The sequence below is a fragment of the Musa acuminata genome, chromosome BXJ3-5, assembly GCF_036884655.1.
Source record: "Musa acuminata AAA Group cultivar baxijiao chromosome BXJ3-5, Cavendish_Baxijiao_AAA, whole genome shotgun sequence".
Classification (NCBI taxonomy): Eukaryota; Viridiplantae; Streptophyta; class Magnoliopsida; order Zingiberales; family Musaceae; genus Musa; species Musa acuminata.
Window position 1 is genome coordinate 39,699,285 of NC_088353.1, and position 24,070 is coordinate 39,723,354.

Sequence of the window (24,070 nt, forward strand, 5' to 3'; positions counted from 1 at the left end):
AGCTGTATCAAACCGGACATACCCTTATACACATATCAGATTCTTAAATATTAATGACCACAAAATACACTCTGCAACAAATGAAGCAGCGCCTTAAAGTTATTTATGAACAGATCAGAAACTCCATTCATGTTTCTAAAAGTTTACCGAAGTAGTCTTTAAGTGTGAAAATGTTTGTGTCCTTAGGTGTGAAAATGGAATCATAGTCCACTAAGATATGTAAGAACGTACTCATATGCATTTGTTTAAAAAGAATACCTGAAGAATAATTTTTTCAGGAGCCTGATAAGCTTCTAAGAAGTGGCATACATTAACAAATGCCCACTGCTTACTGGAATTATCCTCACGCTTAAGATGATTCCAACCAAACTTTATAAGCTCTTTACGGTGTTGAACAAGATCATTTTGTAGATACTTTAACAGCAATGTAGCAAGCTGTAGAAGTTCTATCCTCAAAGGCTCATCATATTCAGCACTAATCTGCAAGTCCAAATAGGCATTCATCTAAGAAATTTTCAATCAAAAATCATTTACAGATATATAGGAACAAGACCAAACACAAAAAAAGATCACCTCTTCAGGAGGGTCAAGAAGCTTGTCAACAATAGTTTTTATTGTAGCAGGGTCAACAACATCCCAGCTCTGGCCATTTTGAAAAGAATGAGCTAGCATTGGAAGGATAAGAATTTGCATTGCAATGACCAAGTGATCTTGTCCAAATTGTTTTGACTGGAAGATACTCAAGAAGTGTAAAAGAATCGATTTCTTTAAGTTAGGAGTGTATCCTTCCGCAACCTAGTCCGCAATTGCAACAGTAAGTTAGAACGTTAATATTAAAAAATTAAGATTGAAACTTAGTATAAACATGAAAATCAAGGCAAAGCAAAAACAAAATCAGAAAATATCCTTCCTTGCCTCGACAATGTAAAATTCCTTCAAAAAGGTATAGTCAATACGTGTCTGGAACAAGAAAATTGACAGCATATCAAATAGTGCACCAACTTCGGACTTATCATGCCTCAAGTAACTCAGAAAACACTTCACAAGCCGCTTACTTTCCTTGACCTGTAGATTCAAGAAGAACAATAAATCAGTGTCCAGATAATAGAAAGAAAAAGGCCAATTATATGAAAATGCATAGAATATTATTGCATGAATTGTGCTACGACTCTAAAACATATCGCATTATAAAAAATCTAGTTCTTGTCATGGACTATACATAAAATGAAGACAATACATAGCAAAAAGTGCAATACAAAATGTAGTTTCAAGTAAATCACACACAGCTCCACACGCAGCTTAATCAAACAAATAGTTCAATTTTTTTCCACAAGATCTAGATGGAACCAACATAAGCCAAACACACATTCTATCAATGACCTCCCCTTATTCTCATGCACTCAAGTGTTGTTGCTCCTTACAGTTCTACACTAGAACTCGAGATATTCAAAATCTTCAAGGATAGAGATGGAACTTGCTTGTGCCTTGCCAGACTGAGAATGTGAATCGACAGGTAATGTCAAAATTATTTAATCAGTTAACAATTATACTGAAAAAGACAATGGCAAAAGGATATACAGGGAATTCACCACAGCTGTCAAAAGACAAGACTTTACTTCATGAGAGGAACTAAATAAAAGATTAAGCATGAAAAGATGGGATTCACCAAAAAGGTCCGAGCTTCACAAAAAACACAGTTCCTTCGCAAGACGTTTGGATAAAATCACACTGATGAAAAATAGTGTTTTAAAAAATTAATGCAAATAAATTAAGTTCCGTTGCATTTCCGAGTATAAATAGTAGAGCTTGTCAATGGATGAAAAACTTCAGATTTGAATGAAAATAACTTGCATCTTCTTTTCTAGTCTCTTACTCTCCTCTTTAATCTTACACTTCTCTTTCCCTCTCTCTCTCTCTCTCTACTTTTCTATTCTATTCTACACCACGATGCCTATTTGTTTTAGCAATGTTATTTTATGATGGGCACAGGATAACACCCAAAAGAACACGATTCAGCAACATCATCAATTTATACTTAATATTTTGAGTTCTATTAATTTCTTCATTTAACATGCTTGATTAGAAAATAAAGGTTGGTTTGTCCACACAATAGTGAAAATTGGTATTTTAGCTATTTAACTACATCACTATTTTCCACTGACTAACGGGCAGGTTTAGCTACTTAAAATAAAGAGTATTCAGCTTTAGCTCAGATAAAATAAGTTTTAAAAAGATCTATTTGTCAAATGGTTTGCAAAAAAAAATTAGTGTTTACTCCAGCTCTTCTTGACCCTTAACTATAAAATCTCCAAAATTCTTTTGTTCGCCTAGAAAAATTTAAAACCATGTAAAGAATGATCGTTTCATGCTCAGAAGACCAGTAAATGATGAACAAGTCATAACAAATTCATGGATCAATAAAGGACAGAAGAGGAGGATACGGAGGAAAGAGAAAGACAAGGCAGAGGTCATGGACCAAGAGTACGAGGAGGAAATGACACTGTAATGTGAGCAGTGAAGTCATGGACCAATAGTGCCAAAAGAGTTAGTATCACCTTAAGGCAAGTGGTGAGGTCATGAACCAAAGACAATGAGGCGGTTAAGCGACTGTGGTGAGGCAATGGAACAACAGTAGAAAGTAAGCAAGCTTAAGAGCCAAAATTTATATGTTGCCTTAGTCTTCAAATCATCGATTCAATTTAACATGCTTAAGATCCAAAATTTTCTGAATAGAATTAACTACTGCATCTAACTCAAGCAACTTCAAGTTCAATATTATTTTAGAGTTTTGAAACTTGGATCTAATTTAAATCAAATTCAAAATGTTAACTTGCACACAAATCAAAGCCTTACCAAAATTTCCACAATTACCTTGAAACAACAATGAACATGATATATTAGTACCAAGAAAAAGCCATTCAGAAAAAGAAACCAAGTCTCTTGCATCCCCATGCCCATGGTATCTAAATTTCTAAAGGTGATCATCATTTTTGAACAGGGGGTATTGCGAATATTATCTTCAAGTCTTGGAAGCTGAATCTGATTTACATCAAATTCAGAATGTTCATTTGTACATATTTCAAAGCCTTATCAAAATTTTCTATATTTATATCGAAACAATAACAAATGTCAGATAATCGTACCCAACAAAGCCATTTAGACAAAAAAAACAAACCTCTTATGTGTTTTTCCAAACCGTTAATATCTAAATTTCTGAAGGTAATAATCATTGCTGATCTAAGGATATCGCAATCATCAAAGGAGATATTTTATCTTGTCTTTGAATTATTTTTTGTGTTTTAGGAATTTTTTGCAAATGTAACAAACTGTGACATGGCAACACTACATGTATTGTCTACTCCACCTGACACATTGTCCAAGGAAAATTTTAAAAAAAACTTAAACATAAGAAGATTGAAGAGAGATACCTGATTTACAAAACAAAAGAGCTAAAATGTAAGATTAGAGAGAGATGCTTGATGTAAACGTTCTACAAGGATGGAACTTGATCCCAGTCAAGAATTTTTTTGAATAAGAAAGATCATCTCTCTAATGACAAAAAAAAAGTGAAGGTTCTCCACAAATGCTAGATGGGATGATTGATTACTTGATTTAAGAAATAGACTTTCTTTATTAATAATTAATTTTTCTTCTTGTATTTTGGAGTCTATAAAAAGTGGAAAACTGTCCTTTACAAGACTATGGCTCAATGAGATTTTTTTTCTCAATGAGAATTTTTTTCCCATAATATGGGTGGGCTGTGAGATAACATCCTTAGGAGGGACCCTTGGAGTCAATATTCACCACAAATGATGTGATGTCATCTTCCTTGTGTAAGGCATGTCTAGTGTGAAGCCATGAATCACGTGTGAGGCCACCTAGGAAATGAAGTTCAGGAATTATCTTTCCCTTACTCTCTTTTCCTTCCATTATTATCAAATCCTCAAAAGAAAAAAATACTCTCTTTGGGGCTTCATGTGCTTGTCCTTTGTTAGTAAGTCTAAGCTTAACAACACTATAAGTCGGAGGGTACTTAGGAATTCGCACCAACAAGCAACTTATGATTTTACTAGAAATACAAGAAGAAATATAAACTAAGAGAAAACAAACAAGCAGGAACTTTAAACTAAGAGAAAACAAACAAGCAGGAACTATAAACTAAGAGAAAACAAACAAACAGGAACTGTAAACTAAGAGAACACAAACAAGCAGAAACTATAAACGAAGAGAAAACATACAAGCAGGAACTACAAACTAAGAGAAACGATTCTAATAAGAGTAAAAATAGGTGGCATATGAAAATAAAATTGATCGAAGCTTCCCTCAAAGGCAAAGAATATGGAAGCCATAACAAGTAGCCAATGATTGCAACACTTTGAGACTACCTATGTCTCAAGAAATAAACATTTAGCACCTATGTCTACCTACATGAAACTTGTTTGACATTTTATCCAAACATGAACTTCCCGAACAAGAAATTATGTCTACACTTAGCAAATAATATTGGAGAGGAGAAATGTGATAAATGGGGATGACAAGTGCATAATCATTTACAAAGAAGGATATGTGACAGGAATAGGGAAAACAAACATCAAAACAGACTATCCATTGGAAGCACAAAGAACAATAACAATGAAGAATCTATTCAGACACAAGCTTATGTGCGATAAATAGAATATCATTGACAACTTAGATGTTGCAGATGCTAAAAGACTTTTAGAAAAGTAGCAAAGGAGCTCAATATGTATTCCAAGAGATAAAAGACTAATAAAGTCAACTAAGCAGGAACATGAGAAGCATTTTCTTATCTTTAACATATAACCTTGGTCAAATCAGTACAAGAAACCCTTTTTCTTTAAATCATGATTTTACATAACTAAAATAAAAAAAGCTCTTATTCTAGACCTGTAGGAATGACCAGCCACCAGGAAAAACAAGGTATTTGATTTCAAAAAAATATATCAATGCAGAAAAAAGAAACAATTAGCAACAGCAAGAAAATGAAGCTACCATATAAATGGAATAAGCAGAGAATATGATGATGCACAGCAATTATGCATTGCAAAAATCAGCTTATATTAACTATTTCAATGAGCTAGAAAACCTGCCTGGAGTAAGCTCAGTTCTTGTTCATTTTGCAAACGAGCAATCCTTGCTGGTGACTTCCAAACAAGTAACAATGTCTCAAAAACAATACGATTACCATGCAACCAATTTGGCATCAACTTGACTAGAGTGGAAATAAGTTCCAATCCATGAAAATAACCATCAGAGCATGCTGCCAAAGGTGGACTAGTGAAAGTGTCTGACATGAGGACTTCACCATTAACTGACGAAGAAGGTTGAACAACAGACCCTTCAGAATGGGGAAAGAATTGTGGGAAAGCATTTGCAAGTATCTTATGTGGCGACTTAGCAAGTTCTTCTCTTAGGGGTTGTCCAGCATCTGAACAGATTATATACATAAACCTGAAAATATACTTTGGTCAGAAATTCATCAATGTAATATTTTCTATGCAGAATGATTACATTACTTTACCAGCATCAACTAACCTTCTGAAATATTTTGGATGGCTCAAACGAGCAAGGAAATAGTCCACTGCATCTGTTGCATAACGGTTTAAATACTTGGTAAGTGGCAGACGATATGGACTGTTAATTTCACTGTAAAATTGTCCTGGTGGTAGTGCCCCTTCCAAATCAATAATTATGGTTACAAGTTCATCTAGAAATTTCCCAGCTGCCTGAGGGAGCAGATGGAAGAGTTCGATCATCGCTGTACCATGCAGTAGCTACAGCTGGTTAAGCCAGAATCAGATTACCAAATAGGCAAAACTAATTTTTATAACATACCTGCTGCAACCTTCGGCTCGTCTCCAGCCTTCCAAGATTTTTGGGTTTGAGCAAGTTTTTCAGGCTCAAGCCATTTCTTCAAGTGGTCCAGTAATTTGACACCCAACTGGACATTGAACCAATTTGACAAAAGTTCAAGCAGGCGGGCTAATCCTTGCAACAAAGGCATCGTAAGGCTTTTAGTATGTGCCAAGTTAACTAAGATAGGCCTCAAGCTGCCCTGCAGAAGTTCTTTTGGCAGTCGTTGTTGTTGAACAACCTACGGACAAAATCTTAAATGACCACATTGTGACTAGAAACAATAATAGAAAACAGTGAAACATGTATTTATGTTCATTATTATAAATCCATGCAAAACAACTTAATTCAAATATTGATAGAGCTACTGGAAAGTGAAATATAAAACCTGACGAAGCCCTTCCTTTGCAACAGACACAATCTCTGGAGTCCGACAAGTCAGAGACTTGAAAAACATAGAAATGATCTTTGCACGAAGTTCGGTATGATTAGGTGTTTTGAGATCTGCCCAAGCCATTGCAGTACAAAGAAGTTCAATGCATGCTGTTCGAAGTTTGTTTAGTGTAGTAACCACCTTAGGGTTCATTAGTTTGGTGACCCACACAGTTTCATCAGCCTCAGCAATTTGTAATGCTTCTTGCAAAAAGTTGACCAACTCTGGTGTCAATTTGAGAAGAGGAGGTCTTAAGGCAAGACAAAAATTCAAGGCAGAAACTGTTCCCACCTATGAGAGGCAAAAGAAAGAGACCAATACAATAGATAAAGTAAAAGAAGTAAATTTCAAGCATAATAAGATCGTATGCCAATAATCAGTACCTGTTGCTCAACATTTTTGGTACGAAGCGGCCTCATTATGAGAGGCTGAAGTAGAGGTAGATAAAGAGGCTCAAGCAACTCGGAAACCTCACTTCCGGTCCTGCTAGCTAAAAGAGCCAAGCATGATTGCACGGTCTTTCTTACAACAATGGATGCATTTGGGTTGAAAAGCTCCAAAGCAAGAAATTCAACAACTCCCTGGAAACTCTGTCGACGGCTGTCATTATTTGCTTCATCAACATTATTCACCGCACGAAGAACCTGCGTGAGGACCTGACTTGTCTCTTCCTGCTCTTTATTAGCATGCACTGGTAACCTTTTAAGAACATATATAAGGCCCCGCACTATTCTCACTTGGAAAATGCATAAAGTCTCTACAGAGACATTGCCAACCAAAGCCCCGAGCCCAATTACACCTCCAAGTTGAGCCTGCCAAGTACATCCATAACAACAATGCAGAAGGCGAGGTAAAAGTTGCTCAAATACAGGAACCCGAACGCTTGGGGGTGGTGAATACACAGGATTCAAGGATGGACTTGAAACCATCATTGGAGTACCAGGACCACCCTTTGAACTTAGTACACCATTATGCTTTGCCCGTGCAAGAAAAAGAAGTGTTTCAGCAAACATGCTCAAAGCATTTAGAGCAGCCTTGGCATGAAGCCTGTTCTCACTAGCAAGTACTTCAACCAACGCATCCAAAAATATTAGAGGATCCAACTCCTTAAGATTGGAAGTGCTACCTCTCGACCTAGAAGTCATGCCACTGCTTGATGAAATCATGGAACCAACATGCTGGCCTGTTGTGCCAGATAAGTTTGATGAAGAACATTCTACATGAAAAAGCAGTGCAAAATGCCTACATACATTAACAAGAAATTCATCTTTTGTGTCTTGGAGCTCAGGATCTGCACTAGCAGCAATAGTGGTCGTAAGTAATGTCTTAAAAACAGATTTCTCGGCCATTAGCTGAGTCTTTGTCTTCACACCCAGGTCAACCTGAAGTCAAGAAATTATTAATTGCCAGGAAAAAAAAACACTATAGTAGTAAATTGGTCAGAAGAAAGCTAATTATCATTTCCAATTTAAATTTATCTGTAACACTCATACACATGGCTTCTAAAAAGCAAATTAAAATCTATAGAAACAAATTAAAAGTTTAATAAATTTTTCCATGAAATTTAAAAACTAAGTTTTCTTAACAAAATTAAGAACATGATGTTGAGGATGTTTTAGATCTAAAGGACCACAAATGTACACAGCAAGAAACCCTAAAGAACATACAAAAGTGATACACAGCAACACCTAAAGTTCACCAACAACAGCACTAAGAAAGCTTTAAAGAACAGTAATAAAAGAAAATTAAATACCACTATGTAATATATCATATCACCATTTTATAAGTGCAAACAGTCTGGTGAAGTTATATATTTGTTAAGGAGTAAAGGGCACTGGTTGCTGTAACATGGTATGAATGTGTGTGTTGATACCACTATCTCAGTATGATTTCATGTTGTGCTGGTAAGAATGTTCTTATCCTGGCAAATGCAGAAAAATCTTTTGAGTTGGAACCATATGTTGGCATGTCCAAAACAAGTTGGCATGACATATTGTCACGAACGGTCATCGCACACCCACAACAACTCCGTTCAACGAACCGTTCGTCGCTCTAATCTATATGTACAACAGCTTGGCAGGATGTTTTGGCTCGGTTTTAAGTCCTTTTGCTTGTAAAAATGTAAGTTCGAATAAGTTGCAGCGCTACAGTGCGACCGCTCATCGAACCGAACAAAACAACTCCGTTTTCACATGCCACGGGCTGATTTTTGCAGCCCGCTGCTGCACGCGAAACGTCAGCCATCTCAGCACCCTGGAACCCCTCAGGTGGCACAGGGCTGGATGAAGCTTCGGTATAGTGTCGGGCGTTGAACAACCTTTCGCAAGTTCACACATTACCTTAACGGGAACTTGTTGTCGCGCCCGGCACCCGGTGAGCAGTTGTTTGTGGACTTGCAACTGTTCGTTCAACCTTCTAAAGTCCTTGTTTTCCCCCTCTCCCTCTTTTTCTCTTGTGCACGCAAGGTGCTCGCTGAATTGCTTGTAAAGCTTCCACTTTTCGCGAGACGTCAGGACTTGTCCGTCGCTCGTTCTTCAAACTAATCAACTTTCTCTTTTACAGGTCCTTCGGGACCTGTGAGAGGTTGCAAGTGGGCTGATCTTTGCGGACGCAAATCGCAAGGGCGAAGCGTGACTTAGGCAACGCAAGCTAAGTTCTCGTCTTTGCCGCAAGGATGCCTCGCGACTTAGGCAACGCAAGCTAAGTTTGCATCTTTGCCGCAAGGGTGCCTCACGCCTTAGGCAATTCCAGCTAAGGCCGTGACAATGTGTCAATACCTTTCTAGCGTGCTACATTTCAACTTGTGGTGTTGGCACAGCACTCCTTTGTAAAGAGTGCAAAACCATTTAAAGATAAGACAAAGATTGATTAGGTTAGTAAAATGTAGTAAGTTGATTAGTACTAATGAGGGGAGACCTAAGAAGTCTTTGCTGGAAATAATAAAAGAATTAAATGCCTCTGACTTAACTAGAGATATTGCCCTAGATAAAGCTAAATGGCAAGATAAGCAACCAGCTCTTAGTTGGTGGGACATTCAGTTTGTCATTGTTGTACAAGGATTAATTAGGTTCATAATCCTTTTGCATTCCTAGTAGTTAGGCTATAAGTTTAAACAAATATATCAACTAAATGCTTTACAAATTTACTTTTGATACCTTCAATTATAAACAAATATTGGAAGTTTTTAGGAGTAGTTTAGCAATTCGGATGCCTATCAACCTGAGCTAATTGAGGGTGCCATGGAAGGCTATTATTGCCATAGTTGCAACAAATCCTTACTTTTACAAATTGTTCTAATGTTGCACCAAGTAATCTTAGTAGTCTAAAATCTTTACCTTCTAAGGTCCTCTAGGATTCAGTCTTAAGAATTTGTCCAAGTTCCAATTCATTTAGTAAGAACAAATGCTTCTACATACCTCAATAGATGGATAAGACTTCCAGGAAAGCAAGTAGCCTTTATCTGTACACACCTATGCCTGAATTATCACTTAGCTTATTAAAATTATGTGCATGTAGCCCTTATGAAATAAGTTTACACAGATGCACCATCACGGCAAAAAAAATGGAACACAGATTTTGGATGTGACAAAAAAAGATTCTTTTAAAGACAAATCATAACAATAAATTTCAGCATAAGAAGAAACAACATGCTATAAATGATTTAAGAATGTGGAACAAGCAATAAACAGAAGAAATAAGGGATGCCGGATACTTCAAGCAGACCTTCATATCCGATGTTTCTGTACGACGCCTAGAAGGATCCACCGAAGACACTAACAATGTTCCAAGGGTACCAGGAGACACTCCCTCTCCTTGTACATTTCCCCGCAAATTCAATAGTGATGATAAGCATACTCGAAGAAATTTTAAAGCCTGCTTCCGGTAGAAAGCCTCCATTCCACCATTATTTTGCATAACCGCAGCCACAGCAAGATATATGCAACGATCCAAAGGTACCAAAAATGGTGTAGAAGGCTCAAATGTAAGAATCAGACGAAGCCCATGTTCAGGATTCTCTTTGCACTCAAGAGCAAGGGGTTCTCTAAGAAAACGTCTATTTCGACCGCCTAACTTACCAAGAAGTTGTAAAGCTTTTGTACCCCATGGATATGGAAGGGGCCTTAAGTGAGACCATAAAGCAAGAATAACCTCCGATATGACATTTGCCATACTAGGCTCCAAGAAATCAGGATTCAGGCTGTCAATCCAGAACTCAAGGGTCCGGAGACCTAAGCTTACAAGGTCATCAGTTCCTTTAAGAGCAAGAACCAGAGGTTTCATAAGGCGAGGTATGTGTGGAAGCAACGAACTTAAACGTGCAGGTAAGGTTAAGCATAGCTCCAAGATAAGATCCCTCATGTCCTCACCAGAAGGTCCTTCAAGCATAGATAGCAGCATATTTAAGCAAGGTTGCAAAGACGGAATAAGATCCCGCAGAAGGGTATCAAATTTTGCACCATTCATTGATCGAAACATATAACGAAGAAGATGCATATAACCAAGAGGCTTTTCGACTTCAGTAGCATTCTTCATGCAAACTTCCATTATCACAGGTATGTGAGGCTGAAGTATGCGTTCACTGTCAGCAGGTGCCTTTGCAGCAGCCATAAATAAAAACCGAAAAAGCTGCAAAACAAGCTTTGCTGCAGAGGTATCTGGATGCTTCAGAGCATCAAGCTTGTTGTTAACAAGAAAATGAATAAGGACATCCATGAAGGGTCGGAGGACCTTAGGAGCTTGCAGAAGTGTTGAAAATATATGAAGCAACTGAGTGTTGGTTATCATGCATTCGAAAAGCTCCGGCATGCACAACGAGAAAATATCCATGAGGTCTCGAGGCTCCATTATAGCTAGAATCTGTGAAAAGTGCTGTAACATTTCCCTTTCCTCATCCTTTTCTTTATAAAGCGCCAAGCAGTGAACACCACTCTTCAAAACACCTGTTGCCTTACGGACCTATAAAAGAACTAAATAATCATAAAAAGAACTCGAACCATAAAGACACAAATTGAAAACCTTCACATGGAGTACCTCATCTTCCCTCATCCCTTTGAACATTTGGGGAAGTGGCATATTGGATGATGGGGAGGCCTGCGTTTGTTGATGTGTACCATGTGATGATGTTGAGACCTGAAGAAAAACAATGGATAAGAAAGCAATATGATATTAAATTGTGCAGTCCTAACAAACAGATCTAAGACCACAACTGGGCAATCCTAATAAATAGATCTAAACCTGTGGGCGTGCCATATGAGCATTAGTAATGCTCCAAATTATAGTCTTCATTCCTGCGACATTTATTAGCCAATATCAGTACTAATGCATTAAATCATCTAGAGTCAAGTTAAATATATCATAGTTTCGGACAGGATATAAATGTTCCACTCATGCAATAATCATGTTGTAAACCATAACTACATAAGTATGCCACATGGATCTTTCTTGACATTGAACTCTAATGATGGTAAAATGCCAAGTCAAACTAAAAGCCATCAAATGCCATTGTGTTATTTCTAATCAAGACTTCTTAATTCTTCCTCTATCTGTACTTCACGACAGATATGAATCAATACGCCTCGTCTAATCAGTGCATTTATATCTCTCTACTAGACATTTCTAACCCAGTTTAGACGGTTTCACTCATATCACTCCCAATTAATATACCATTACTAATGCATATTCTGTCTTTTCTAATAACCTCTTATGTATATCTCAACATCCTCATATTGATATAGTATAATTATATTGTTTTCCAACTGAACATCCATAAAGCTCAGACACACACACATGCATATATATATCAGAATTATCATCATGCCACAAGATTATCTATATGCTGGCATCTCATTTATTCTTGGTTGGAAATATCATTTAATACAATTATTAACTATTATATTTCACATTTATTCACCTTACATTTAAAAGAAATAATTCCTCCAAACTGCCCAACATTGTAATCCAAAAAACATCATACATAGAACAGAAGTAATATCACAAATTTGATGTCAGACCACCTATACCAAAATTGCCCTAGTTCTTACCTTATTTATTTGAAGTTTACAAAGAGATAAAGCCAAATAATTCAATCCTAAGAAAGAAAGCATTGACCAGATAAAGATAAACCCATGAGAAACAGCCTTTGTTATCATACAATAAGACTCGAACCTGTTTCCACAAACTACTCAAGTAATGAGTTCCTTGCTGAAAGCATAAATCACCCTTACTGTTGTACACTACATACCCAATTAAAATAAAAACTTAGGTCATTTTTTAATAATGAAGAAATAATCAATAAGGAAAGAAGAGTTGCCAAATACATATCCAGACAAATTCCTATTCAATTCCTCTAGGTCACATTCTTCCACTTAAATGGTTCCTCTCATCCATGACACTCCCCATTGGTGGTTCCTAACATCAATATTGCAAGGTACCAACACTATAGACCGACCAGGCTTCCCAGTTAATTGGTATCCACATTGCCTTATCTCATAGGATTCTTCCAAAGAGACAACCATTCAGTTTGCTAAATACATAAAGCAGACAAATTCCTATTCAATTCCTCTAAGTCACATTCTTCCACTTTGGTTCCTCTCATCCGTGACACTTCCCATTGGTGGTTCCTGCCATCAATATTGCAAGGTACCAACACTAAAGACTGACCAGGCTTCCCGCTCACCCAGTTAATTGGTATCCATGTTGCATTATCTCATAGGATTCTTCCAAAGAGACAACCATTCAGTTTGATGTTCATTATACCTATAACGATGCTCTAAGTAATAAAGTTCCCACCTCTGCTCACATATTCAGCCACCAACAAGACTCCCGTCCCCTCCTTTCAGTCGCCTGACACAGAAACAACACCAACCTCACCGACTAGAAAAATTCACACATGTAGGGCATCAGACACAACCTTGTCACTTCAATATTCAACGATAGATGATCTCTCTCACCCCCAACAATGCTAGGAATTTGTATAAGAATAACCACTTGATAACATTATTATGCAAGCTTCTTTAGTTGTAATTAAATAACTGGTATACTGTTTTACTACTTTAGACGTTATATCACAAGCCAAAAAATTTCTTTGAGCTTCCTATACTCAGAATAGTAAATGTTTTAGATCATATATACCATTATTAAAATATATCCTATTTTGTTCTTGTCAAAAAAGTTATTTAAACCGATGACTTCACCTGGCTGTTGAACCAGAAACTAGCTGACTCATACATTTGCTGGCATCATGTTGGTCCATTATTAGCATTACAAGAAACTGATGATGTGATTAGTGCAAGATCTTTTTCAACAGAAAGAAGGAAATAAGAAAATGAAAATCCTGCCTCTGACCTGATCTTATTTTTCTTTCATCTTTTCTTTTGTTGTAATCTTATCACTTTGATTGTTTCGACAATGCATATATACCACCAGAAAATAAATATTTGCATATAAACCCCTACAGGAATCATCTTCACATAAGCATTCCCATCAAAACATAAAGGCCCATATAAACCCAAAGACAAGGATAAACTTGACCTGGCCTAAACAAAGCATAAGACCCTAGAAAAAGATCCAACCCATACAAGTTCAACCATCAAGCAAGAATCAAACGGTCTGAGGCAAATTAAGCCCAATCCCCTCAACGGTCTTAATTTGCATAAACAAATTGCTTCCCATAACTGGTTTCCAAGTTCGAAGGTCCCTGACAAAGACCAACGTCTAAGGTACAGCATTATTTTCCTGCTAATCAAGGGTATAGTAAAAATTTATACGGGTATTTCAGCTATACACCTTAATAATAGAAGGCATACGTGCAAATACAGAGACAACAGAGGTGGAAATGCACAAAAACTTCTAGAATATATCACTTCCTACAAACAGAAACAAACAAGACCCCCATGAAGCAGAATATATTAGTGATTAGAAAATGACCGACCAAAGTCAAGATTACAATATTCAAGTTCTCTTTCAATGAGACATCAAATTTAGGACTAAATAGAGGAAACAGATTCTTTAAATAAAACAGAAAGGACAAGAGTACTAGACAGTGATATGTTTAATTGAGTTTGAAAATTCCAGGGTTTTAAATATATGGCCGTAGTACCCATCACCAAAGTTTTAATTAGATTTTTGTAATCACTGACTTCCTTGGCATATTCCATTGGAGCCTGAAAGTTGAGAACCGCCTGCAGATTAGATACCAAAAATTATGAGAAATCCCATAGCATAGATATATTTTGTTAAAGCTTATAAAAAAGTTAGAAGCCAAGTAAAAACCAAATTTTGAAAGTCAACAAAGAAATGTACAGCATGTCAGAAAAGGATACACATATAAAACTAGAGAAGCCACAAAGATGAGAAACATTAATCAGGCTATTTAAGCCTTAGCTTACTTGACATTAAATCTTTCCAGTCATCTGTAAAAGATTTAAAATAAAAAAAGAACCCTCTAAGTGATACTTTGATAAGGCAACTACAAAATGCAGATCTTTTGTAATATTGTGAAATCGTTTGAAGCAAAATAAAAGTAAAGCTGCTATACCAACACGATGGTTTCTTCTAAGACTGCTTAAAATGAAAATTAACTGATTCCACAACAAGACCAATATAAATTGGATATTTGTAGACAATATAAAATTTTCCTTTAAATGCACCAATAAATCTCAGTAAAAAGTTACTCAATAACCTGGATAGGAACTTCAAGCTTCGACCTCAAGGTGGAATATTCTTTTCCTTCCTCACCTTCTTCCAGGAGCTGTGGAAGCAGAAAAAAGAATTGTCATAGAAGCAAGAGATTTCTAACCAAGACAACTACATCAGTACAGGTAATCTATATGAAAATAAAGTAAGCAATCCACTATCCACATTAAACACAGAGTAATGGAAATGAATGTGTGATTTACATGCTAAATCACATTCAACCAGGGCACCAAACCAGATCTATACCAGGACAAAGGAAAAGTTAATTAAGCAAATTCTGAGACTAACACCTTGATATAAAAGGCAACATGGTTGGCTGGGATGTCCATCCAGCATATCAATGTACCAGTACCATACAGATTTAAGACACATAAGCACCAAAGCAAACAATGGATAATGAGATAAGATCAACTACATCATGAAGACAACCTGTCTGAGGTGTATTTCACAACTAACGTGGAATATTTATTAATCAAAATACAATTTCAATAGCATCTTGATAGTTATTGATAAGGTAGCTAAAACTTTACATGATTCCAGACATTTCGACAGACTAAAAATGAAGCCAGAAATATAGAACAAGCACATTGGGTTTCTATAGATATCACTAGCTTCCATTTTTAACTAAATAACTCTTAAATTGGTTGTATGCTCCAAGAAAAAGTTACAACACCTTCAACAGAAAAATACAAAACTATAGCCAGCATTAATAATTAAGATATCACTATACAAGATAAATGGATGAAGGTTGCAACACAAAGGAAAATATTAAGGAAAATTAGGTTCTGGAGTCACCAAAAAATATAAATAGACATCCAGAAATAATCCATATAAAAGAGAATCAACAAAGATCCATAAGTACCTGAGGTACAATGCGTTTGAAGGTCCCAAATTTTCCCACAAAAGTGTCCAGGATGCGGCCCTAAATATGAGAAAACAATAAGAAAAGTAATTTTGTACCAATTAAACTCAATCCAAGGGAAAAAGTAGAATAATTTTGTTTCTCATTAACAAGATAATCCAAATCAAGAACATGACAATTGGTACCAGTAGAACTCGTGCTTCATCCATGCTTTGAAGGTCAACACCTTTGTCATATATTGGCTCCACCTGAGAACCCAAAGTAGACAGTCACAATATGATGACAAGCATATGCAAGTATAATAACAAAAAATAAATGATGGTACAGTATTAAACATTGATAAACATGTTGCAAACTAAATTGTATGTTAAGTAATATGTGTATAAATTGGAAATCATATCAGCACTTAAGTTTATCCTAATTCCCTAAAGGCAAAGTAAATCTTCAACCAGATTCAGCATCAGACGGGCACAGGTTGTGTGAATGACGAGGGTTAAAGATGAGTCGTGCATGTTTCTTGAGAATAGATATATAATCCGCGACAACTGCACATAATAAACTCCGTTAGTATAATAAAAAGGAAATGCAAATATCAAGTAGCAGAATGCTATAAAGTGAAATAGTCACACAAATTGAAGAAGTAAAGAAGGCTTTCAAAATTGATCCTCAATAATCTAAGTTCCAGAATGTACAATAGATAGTGGTTATGACCTCAAATTTATGCCATGACTATCAAATATTCATTAGAAAATAAAAGGCAATAACCAACAATAAGGGAAGGGTGATCGATTAGTGAAAACCCCTTCCATGCCACTAGTTTGAAATCCACTTATTCAAAATTATCATTATCCTAATTTTCTGTTCAAAAAGATTGAAATAAGATAATCTATCTGAGAAGAAAAAATCTGTTTCACACAGTTCTCAAAGAGCCTGTGTGGCCCACAAAAGGAACTAGGGACAACAGCAGAGACACTTCTCATGCAAAGTGCACATACACTACAATTACAGAATTATCATTCAACATGCCTTAGCTCTTATAGGATGGTCATGAACATCATAATTTGAAAATTGAGTCACAAATCAAAGAAACAATGCCAACAAGTCTTTATCTTAAAATCAAGAAATATACAACTAAATAGGAAGCTGAATTCTACTATACCCATTCTCTATTTCCACCACATAAGAGACACTTCCAATACCACTTCTATTGCACAAGTAGACATGTACGGGCGTATACATAAATGTTCTATTACAATCTTAATTTACATTCCAAGCCTTCTCCCCTAACTCATTCCTGCTGCCACCAACCCCATCAGTGCCTGCCACTTTGACCCATAATCCCCTCCATATCCATGTTCGCTGACTTGAGCTATCAGTTCAAGTTCCAGGGTCAGGTTATTTGATAGCACCTGCCTAACTCTCCAATATGTGGCAAAGGAGCACAAAGAGGTCAGAACCAAGTCAGAGAAGGTTTAATAGCAAGCATCGAGAAATCAGTCAACACTGAACGATTTACAAGCAAGGAAGAACTTATTCTAAGAACTTCCAGCTTATGTTATCAAGTGTGTGTACCTGGTCCACTTAGGACCAATACTCGATCACCCAACCAAAGCATTAAGTAATCTACCAAATCATCAATCTGCAACTCACCTTGTAGTAGTGCATTTAAAAGCGCTAGACACCAAAAGACACCAAGGTCACAAAACGCCAAAGGCGCTAGGTGCTCGCCTAGGTGCTTGCTCGAACGAAACGAGGCACTCTAGAATATTAAAATTTAAAAATATATATATTACAATTGATAAATATAATGATAAAAATAAAATTGACACGTTAAATAAAAATGATTTGCTAAAGAAGGTTCTACTGATAGAGACCTATACTAAACAATGTTTTCAATATGGTGGTAAACAGTTCTAACTCCTAACAAAGTGAGTAACAGTGCAACATCTCAATATGGTGCAACAAGTTAATCGAAATGAGAAAGAATGGATTTTGAGGATAAGTAACTGGCGGCTATGGAAGAAGGATAGGGCAACAGACGAAGCTACAACAACGAATAGCATGGACGAAGGCGACGACAACGGACGAAGCTGCAGGCGAAGGTGGCGGCAAATGAAACTGCGGACGAAGGTGGCAACAATAGACGAAGTTGCTGACAAAGCTACGGACAAAGGCAGCGATGGCGAACATAGGGTTTCTCTTTCACCGAGGGTTTCTCTCACTGGGTCGATTGAACCAACTAGCTTGTTCAATTGAACCATGCTCGAACCCCAACCCAATTTGGCTCGGGCACTCGCCCGAGGTGCTTGGGCTCAAGAGAGCGCCCGAGCAATGCTTCATTGAAATGCCTCAACCCAAGGTTTTGTAAGGCACTCGGGCCTCGCCTTAACCGAGCACCTTTTGATAACGCTGCCTTTTACCAACTTTTGCACTATTAAATTCTAATTTTGAGATAATCATCAATCATGAATTCAAATAATTAAAATAGACATAAAATAGACACTCCGACTTTAGTAGTTTGGGATGGTTAGATTTATTAGGTTCAGATAATTAAGGAAAATAGTTAAACTACATAAGTTAGAACAAAAAAACCTAACAATTATTCATTAACATGCATTTGACCTCGAAGGTTTCTAAAGCTCCCTTCATATTGAAATTTTGTCCCGGAGGAAAAGAAAATTATCATGAAATTTCCCCTTGTACTGAAGTCCTAGGGTTTAATATGTCTTCGCTTCGATCTTACATTCTTTCTCATTCTCTACTTCTTCTCAGCCTACTACAAGCTACTCAGGAGTCAACATGATAAAATTTCTTCTTGTGTAAATGGTTTGTGAAACAGCTAGGCCTGAATAAGCTTGTCATACAAAATGAATGTTCTGTATAAGTTATTTAAAAAAACAAGATTGTGACCTACATTATCATTCTTGAGAATAACTTCAAAAATTTTGTAGTGAAAAGGATAATAGATAATGAAACCTGAGCGAGAGAAAGCTCTGATCGAACATAGTGTACCATCTCGGCAAGAAGGCTATAAGCTAATGGTCTTAACGTCTCAATACAAACTCGACCTGTCCCAATTAAAACTCTGTTGAAGAATGAAGCACAGAATACAGTCAGAATTATTTGCATAAAATACAATGCAGGAAACACAAAGTCTCAACAATGAATGGCATATGACAAACATCATAATGCACACAATACAATCTCAAAGATAAGTTTTTTTACTAGAACAGAACCAACAGCATATCTTACTCATCAAGAAGAACATGTAGCAAAAAAAACTAGATGTACACCTTTACATTACAAACATAGGGGAGAGAGGTAAAGACAGTTCTACAACACAACTCCAAATTCCATGCCCAAATGTGCAATTGGTATTAGACATTTGTTGGTCATTGTCCAAGTTCTTGTGCCCAATGAAGCTTGTTCAGTAGTCATTCACTTGTTCTTTATAATTCACAAGCAACATATTTGACAAGTTGAATGTGAGAAATTAGCTGTAATGGTGTCACCTCTAGTGCACACTTCTCTAGCTCAAAGAAGAGAGATTTTGCAAAGCTAATCAACTAGCAGACCAAAACATAAGAGTAACCATCCGCATGACTACTTTTATTATAATATAAATTAACCTTATTATGACAAACATAGTCATCCACATGATTAGTATTGCAAAGCTAATATAAAATAATATTATTATAACAAAAATAATCATCTACATGAACCCTTAGGCATATAGTCCTTCCACATACAGGAGTTATGCAAGTAAAAGCTAATCTCATCACCCCATTAAAATCAAATAAGAAGAGAAACCCAGCACTCTCAGGATATAGATTCTAGAAACAAAATAACTTACCTAGCCTATATTATACTTATACTGAGACCCTAGAACACTAACGAGACTCGAACTTGGACTCATTTGACCAATGAAATCCAAAAATAATAATGAAAACCTCCAGGAATAACAGATAAAAAGAGGGAGTTTATGCTATTACTACTAGAAGTTAGTGATGAGGCCTATTTAACCCTCTCCTTTTTCACTTGACTAGGATAGTCTTCACAAAGTGTTTTCCACCATTATACCAACTTGGTTGAGTTGTTTACTCTAGCACAAAGCTGAATATGCCTTCTTTCCTTCTCCAAAGCCATGTAACAGTCTTCTTTGGTTTGAGGGGCTGCCGCATGGACATGACTCATTATAAAGATTGCCCTCTTTTGTGATGTATTATGCTGGAATGATGACTTCAACGACTGTAGCCAAGCAATCCTGATCTAATCATACTCCATACTTAAGCCTTTCAATAACCAAGAACGCTAGCATATAGTCGAACAGACCCTAGCTACACCTTGGCCTGATCCCAATTTGCAAAATCATGACAGAAAAGCTATCTTGTTCATAGGTGTCATCTTTATCACTATTTGCAAGGGCACATTACCAATTGGCATGAAAACATATAAATGGATATTCTTAATTGCAATCTCCCAGACATTGAACCAATGATTTAAAAAGGCGCTCAAGCGCTCGCCTAAGTGCTCGGGCGAGGCAAGGCCCAAGCGCCTCGTTTAAGGGCTAGGAGGCGTGCTTCAAAGAGGCACGTCACCTGCGTGCTCGCATGAGCCTAGGTGTCAGGTGCTTCGGGCAAACACCCGAGTGATATAAGGCAACTGAACCAAACTTAAGTCTGGTTCGGTTAAATTTGTGTTAATTGATTCGATCGAACCAACTAACACACGCAGTTATATCGGTACGCGACCCTGACTCCAAACCCTACACACGCTTCTCTCACTGTTTCTGCCGCCGAAGATTTCTCCCTCTACGTTCGACGCCGACGATTTCTCTCTCTGCCTCCACCGCCGACGGTTTCTCCCGTTGCCTCCGAGTCTTCCTCTGTCGACGACCGAGTCTCCTCAGCTTCCGTTGTTGTTCGTTGTATGTCGTTGCTGCTATCCACTGTCTGATGTTGTCCGCGACACAACGCCGCTGCCACTGTTGCTATCCACTGCCACCTGCTGTCCGCAACTCTGCAGCTTCCGTTGTTCTCTACTGCCTCTTGTTGTTCGCAACTCTATTGCCTCCTACTGTCTGTATGCGACTCTGTTGCCTCCTACTATCCGCGACTCAGCTTATCACCGCAACTTCTCACCGCGACTTCTCACTATCGATCTCTACTATTCCCTACTACTATTAACAATAGATTATTAATTACTATCAAAATGATCTCTATTTATTAGATTAATAATATACTATTTAGATTTTAACACTGTTAATCTTTGTTTATTTGAAATTATTATTAGAGTTTCAAGATAAATGGCAAGTGGACATAGCAATTTAATAGATTCTTCAATGAATTCAAAAAAGGATCTGCATGAAAATATAATTATCTAAAGGATCCTGCATGGAAATATAATTATCTAAAGGATCCTAAAGATCCTAATGCAGTTACTTACATCTTTTGTGATAAGACTACTAGAGGTGGTATTTTTCGTGCACAGCAACATCTAGTAGGAAATTTCAAGAATGCAGCAGCTTACAAGAAGTATCTACCTGAGGTAAAAGAGGAGCTACTGGCTTATATGCATTAAAAAAAAATGCAAAAGAATGAATCTTATGGGATTTTACCATAGGATAATGTTGAACATATCAGGGATGATGAAGAACAAGATTATTCTGAGAGTGTCAACCCAAGTGAGTAAAAAGTATACGACAGAAAATGAAAAGAAGTTATGGTTACTAAGAAGGGTAAAAAGGAACTTATGGACCTATATATCTATCAGTGATTTAAAAAGCGCTAGGCGCCAAAAGGCGCCAAGGTCCAAAAACGCTCGAGGCGCTAGGCGCTCGCCCGAGCGAAGCAAGGCGCTAAAATATTAAAATATATAATATAATTAATAAATATAATTATTTAATAGTATTAAAATCAAAATAATATATCATTAATCTAATAAATACAAATACATTACTGTTACTAATATATTGTATACTGTTAACAGTATACTTTCGAAAGAGGAGAAGAAAGAGGAGTGTAAGGGAAGATCGAGGGTGCAGCGACAGTGGTGAAAGTGAGCAGCGGCAGCGACAGCGAGAGCGGCGAGCGACGACAGTGGCAACGGCAGCGGGAGCGGGAGCAAGAGCGGGAGCGGCGAGCGGCGACAGCAGCGGCGGCAGCGAGCAACAGCAGCGGGAGCGGGAGTGGCGACAGCGGAAGCGACGACAGCAGGAGCGGGAGCGGCGACAACGGCAGCGAGCAACAGCAGCGGTAGCGTGAACGCGAGCAGGGTTAGGGTTGGGCAGCGGCAGCTGATATCGGTGCTTTAGTTGGTTCGATTGAACCAACTAAAGTACCGGAGACCGAACCAGACCTAAAACGCAGGTTCGGTCGCCTGGTTTAACCCAAGCGCTTGCCCGAAGCGCCCGACGCCTGGGCTCGGGTGAGCGCTCAAGTGGCGCCTCTTTGAAGCGCATCGCCTGGAAGTGAAGCGAGGTGCTCGGGCCTCACCTTGCCTCGCCCGAGCCCCTAGGCGAGCGCCCAAGCGCCTATTGAAATCACTGATATGTATCAAGGATCACAGAAGCAACAAGGGCAAACATGAGGCTCAAAATTAAGACAAACAAATATAAATAATGCTTGTGATAAAGAAATAAGGAGAACAGTTCAACACATTGCTCGCTTCTTCTATCAAGTTGGCCTTCCCCTTAGTACAACTCATTTACACAATTTTAAAGTGATGATTAAAGCTATTGGAAGATGTGGTGCGGGATTAAAACCTTCAAGTTATTATGAGATGCGAGTTTCATTATTGAAAAAAGAGTTGGATTATACAAATGACTTATTAAAGAGCCACAAAGAATCATAGGTAAAACATGGTTATTCTATTATGTCATATGCTTGGACCGATAAGAGACACAGAAGTATAATTAATTTTATGGTTAACTATTCTTTAGGAACCATGTTTGTGAAGTCAATAGATACATCATTTTTTGTGAAATCTAAAAAAAAAGATATATGATTTACTTGACAAGTTCGTGAAAGAAATCGGTAAATAAAATACCGTCCAAGTTATAACCGACAATGAAAGCAACTATGTATTAGCTAGTAAGATTCATCTTTTAAATTTTTTAATTTTTGTAATTACTTTGTCTTCAATTAAATGGAAGATGTATTAAACTCCTAAGTCTTATCATTTTTGTTATTCTTTGTCTCTGGCGAATTACTTAAAACAAAAAGAAAACATTTATATTGGACTCTATATGCAGCACATTGTATTGATTTAATATTGCAGGATATTGGAAAGATCCCTGATATCAAGAAAACATTAAAAAGGGCAATCTTTGTTGTTGGATTTCTTTATAATCATTATGGGGCTTTGAATATAATGAGAGGATTCACAGGCAATAAGGAATTGGTGAGATATTGTCACCCGATTTGCTACTTCCTTCTTAACATTACAGAGCGTGCATCGTCAAAAACATAACTTGAAAAACATATTTACCTCAGAAAAATGGATGACAAGCAAATGAGCAAAAAAACGGAAGGTAGAAGGGTCAATGATATTATTTTAATATCGTCCTTTTGGAATCTTGGTAGAGTAACTTTGTTTGTTAGGAAACACTAAAGTACACCTTCATGCAAAATATCCCTGTAAAGCTCCCTTAAACCTTGGTAGAGTAAAATGAAGGAAGTTGACATATTAAGTGATTTTAAATTCTAAGAGGAGGAAAAAAAAGGTTATCGGAAGGCAAAGCAGAAAATGTAACATAGATATTTTCAAAACCATCTATTATTACCAAAGATGATCTTTCCATAATGCTGCATGAAGTTTAGTATGGATGACAGTGATCTATGGTCTTTACAGGTCCAGAGACGGAAAAAAAGATTAAAAAAAAAGAGTATTCTATTGAAAAGTATCCCAGGTGGTAATTAAGAACTGACCATATAAAGAACAGAAACTTAGCCACAAAACAAGTTAGAACCAAATAGATATGTCTATATCCCTTGTCATATTATGAGGCTAAACAAAGCTAAACCTAAGGACATTTCAGATGCAAGAAAATATAAAAAAAGAAAACTCCAAGATTACTATAAAGTGGCCATACCTTTCATCTAAAAGTGTGTCAATCAATGGGAACAGCCCTCGTCTGAAATCCGAGTTGAGAACATGCTTTAAAGCTATCAGCATCTCCTGAAGAAAAACATGGAAAAACATTGCCATTG

At 37.1% G+C, this 24,070-nt stretch overlaps 1 protein-coding gene across 1 annotated transcript in view; it reads right to left on the bottom strand.

Moving 5' to 3' along the window:
* Window positions 1-24,070, bottom strand: part of LOC135638310 (uncharacterized) — a 40,235-nt gene that overhangs the window by 14,549 nt on the left and 1,616 nt on the right. The window contains exons 4-21 of the mRNA XM_065151384.1: window positions 23,953-24,038; window positions 18,837-18,945; window positions 16,310-16,405; window positions 16,046-16,108; window positions 15,861-15,920; window positions 14,985-15,053; window positions 14,403-14,484; window positions 11,540-11,592; window positions 11,336-11,434; window positions 10,028-11,260; window positions 6,688-7,686; window positions 6,260-6,595; window positions 5,854-6,112; window positions 5,554-5,776; window positions 5,109-5,469; window positions 916-1,065; window positions 574-795; window positions 259-480 (exon numbers count right to left, since the gene is read on the bottom strand). Coding sequence (XP_065007456.1) covers window positions 259-480; window positions 574-795; window positions 916-1,065; window positions 5,109-5,469; window positions 5,554-5,776; window positions 5,854-6,112; window positions 6,260-6,595; window positions 6,688-7,686; window positions 10,028-11,260; window positions 11,336-11,434; window positions 11,540-11,592; window positions 14,403-14,484; window positions 14,985-15,053; window positions 15,861-15,920; window positions 16,046-16,108; window positions 16,310-16,405; window positions 18,837-18,945; window positions 23,953-24,038 — 4,722 coding nt within the window. The remainder of the gene's footprint in view (window positions 1-258; window positions 481-573; window positions 796-915; window positions 1,066-5,108; window positions 5,470-5,553; window positions 5,777-5,853; window positions 6,113-6,259; window positions 6,596-6,687; window positions 7,687-10,027; window positions 11,261-11,335; window positions 11,435-11,539; window positions 11,593-14,402; window positions 14,485-14,984; window positions 15,054-15,860; window positions 15,921-16,045; window positions 16,109-16,309; window positions 16,406-18,836; window positions 18,946-23,952; window positions 24,039-24,070) is intronic.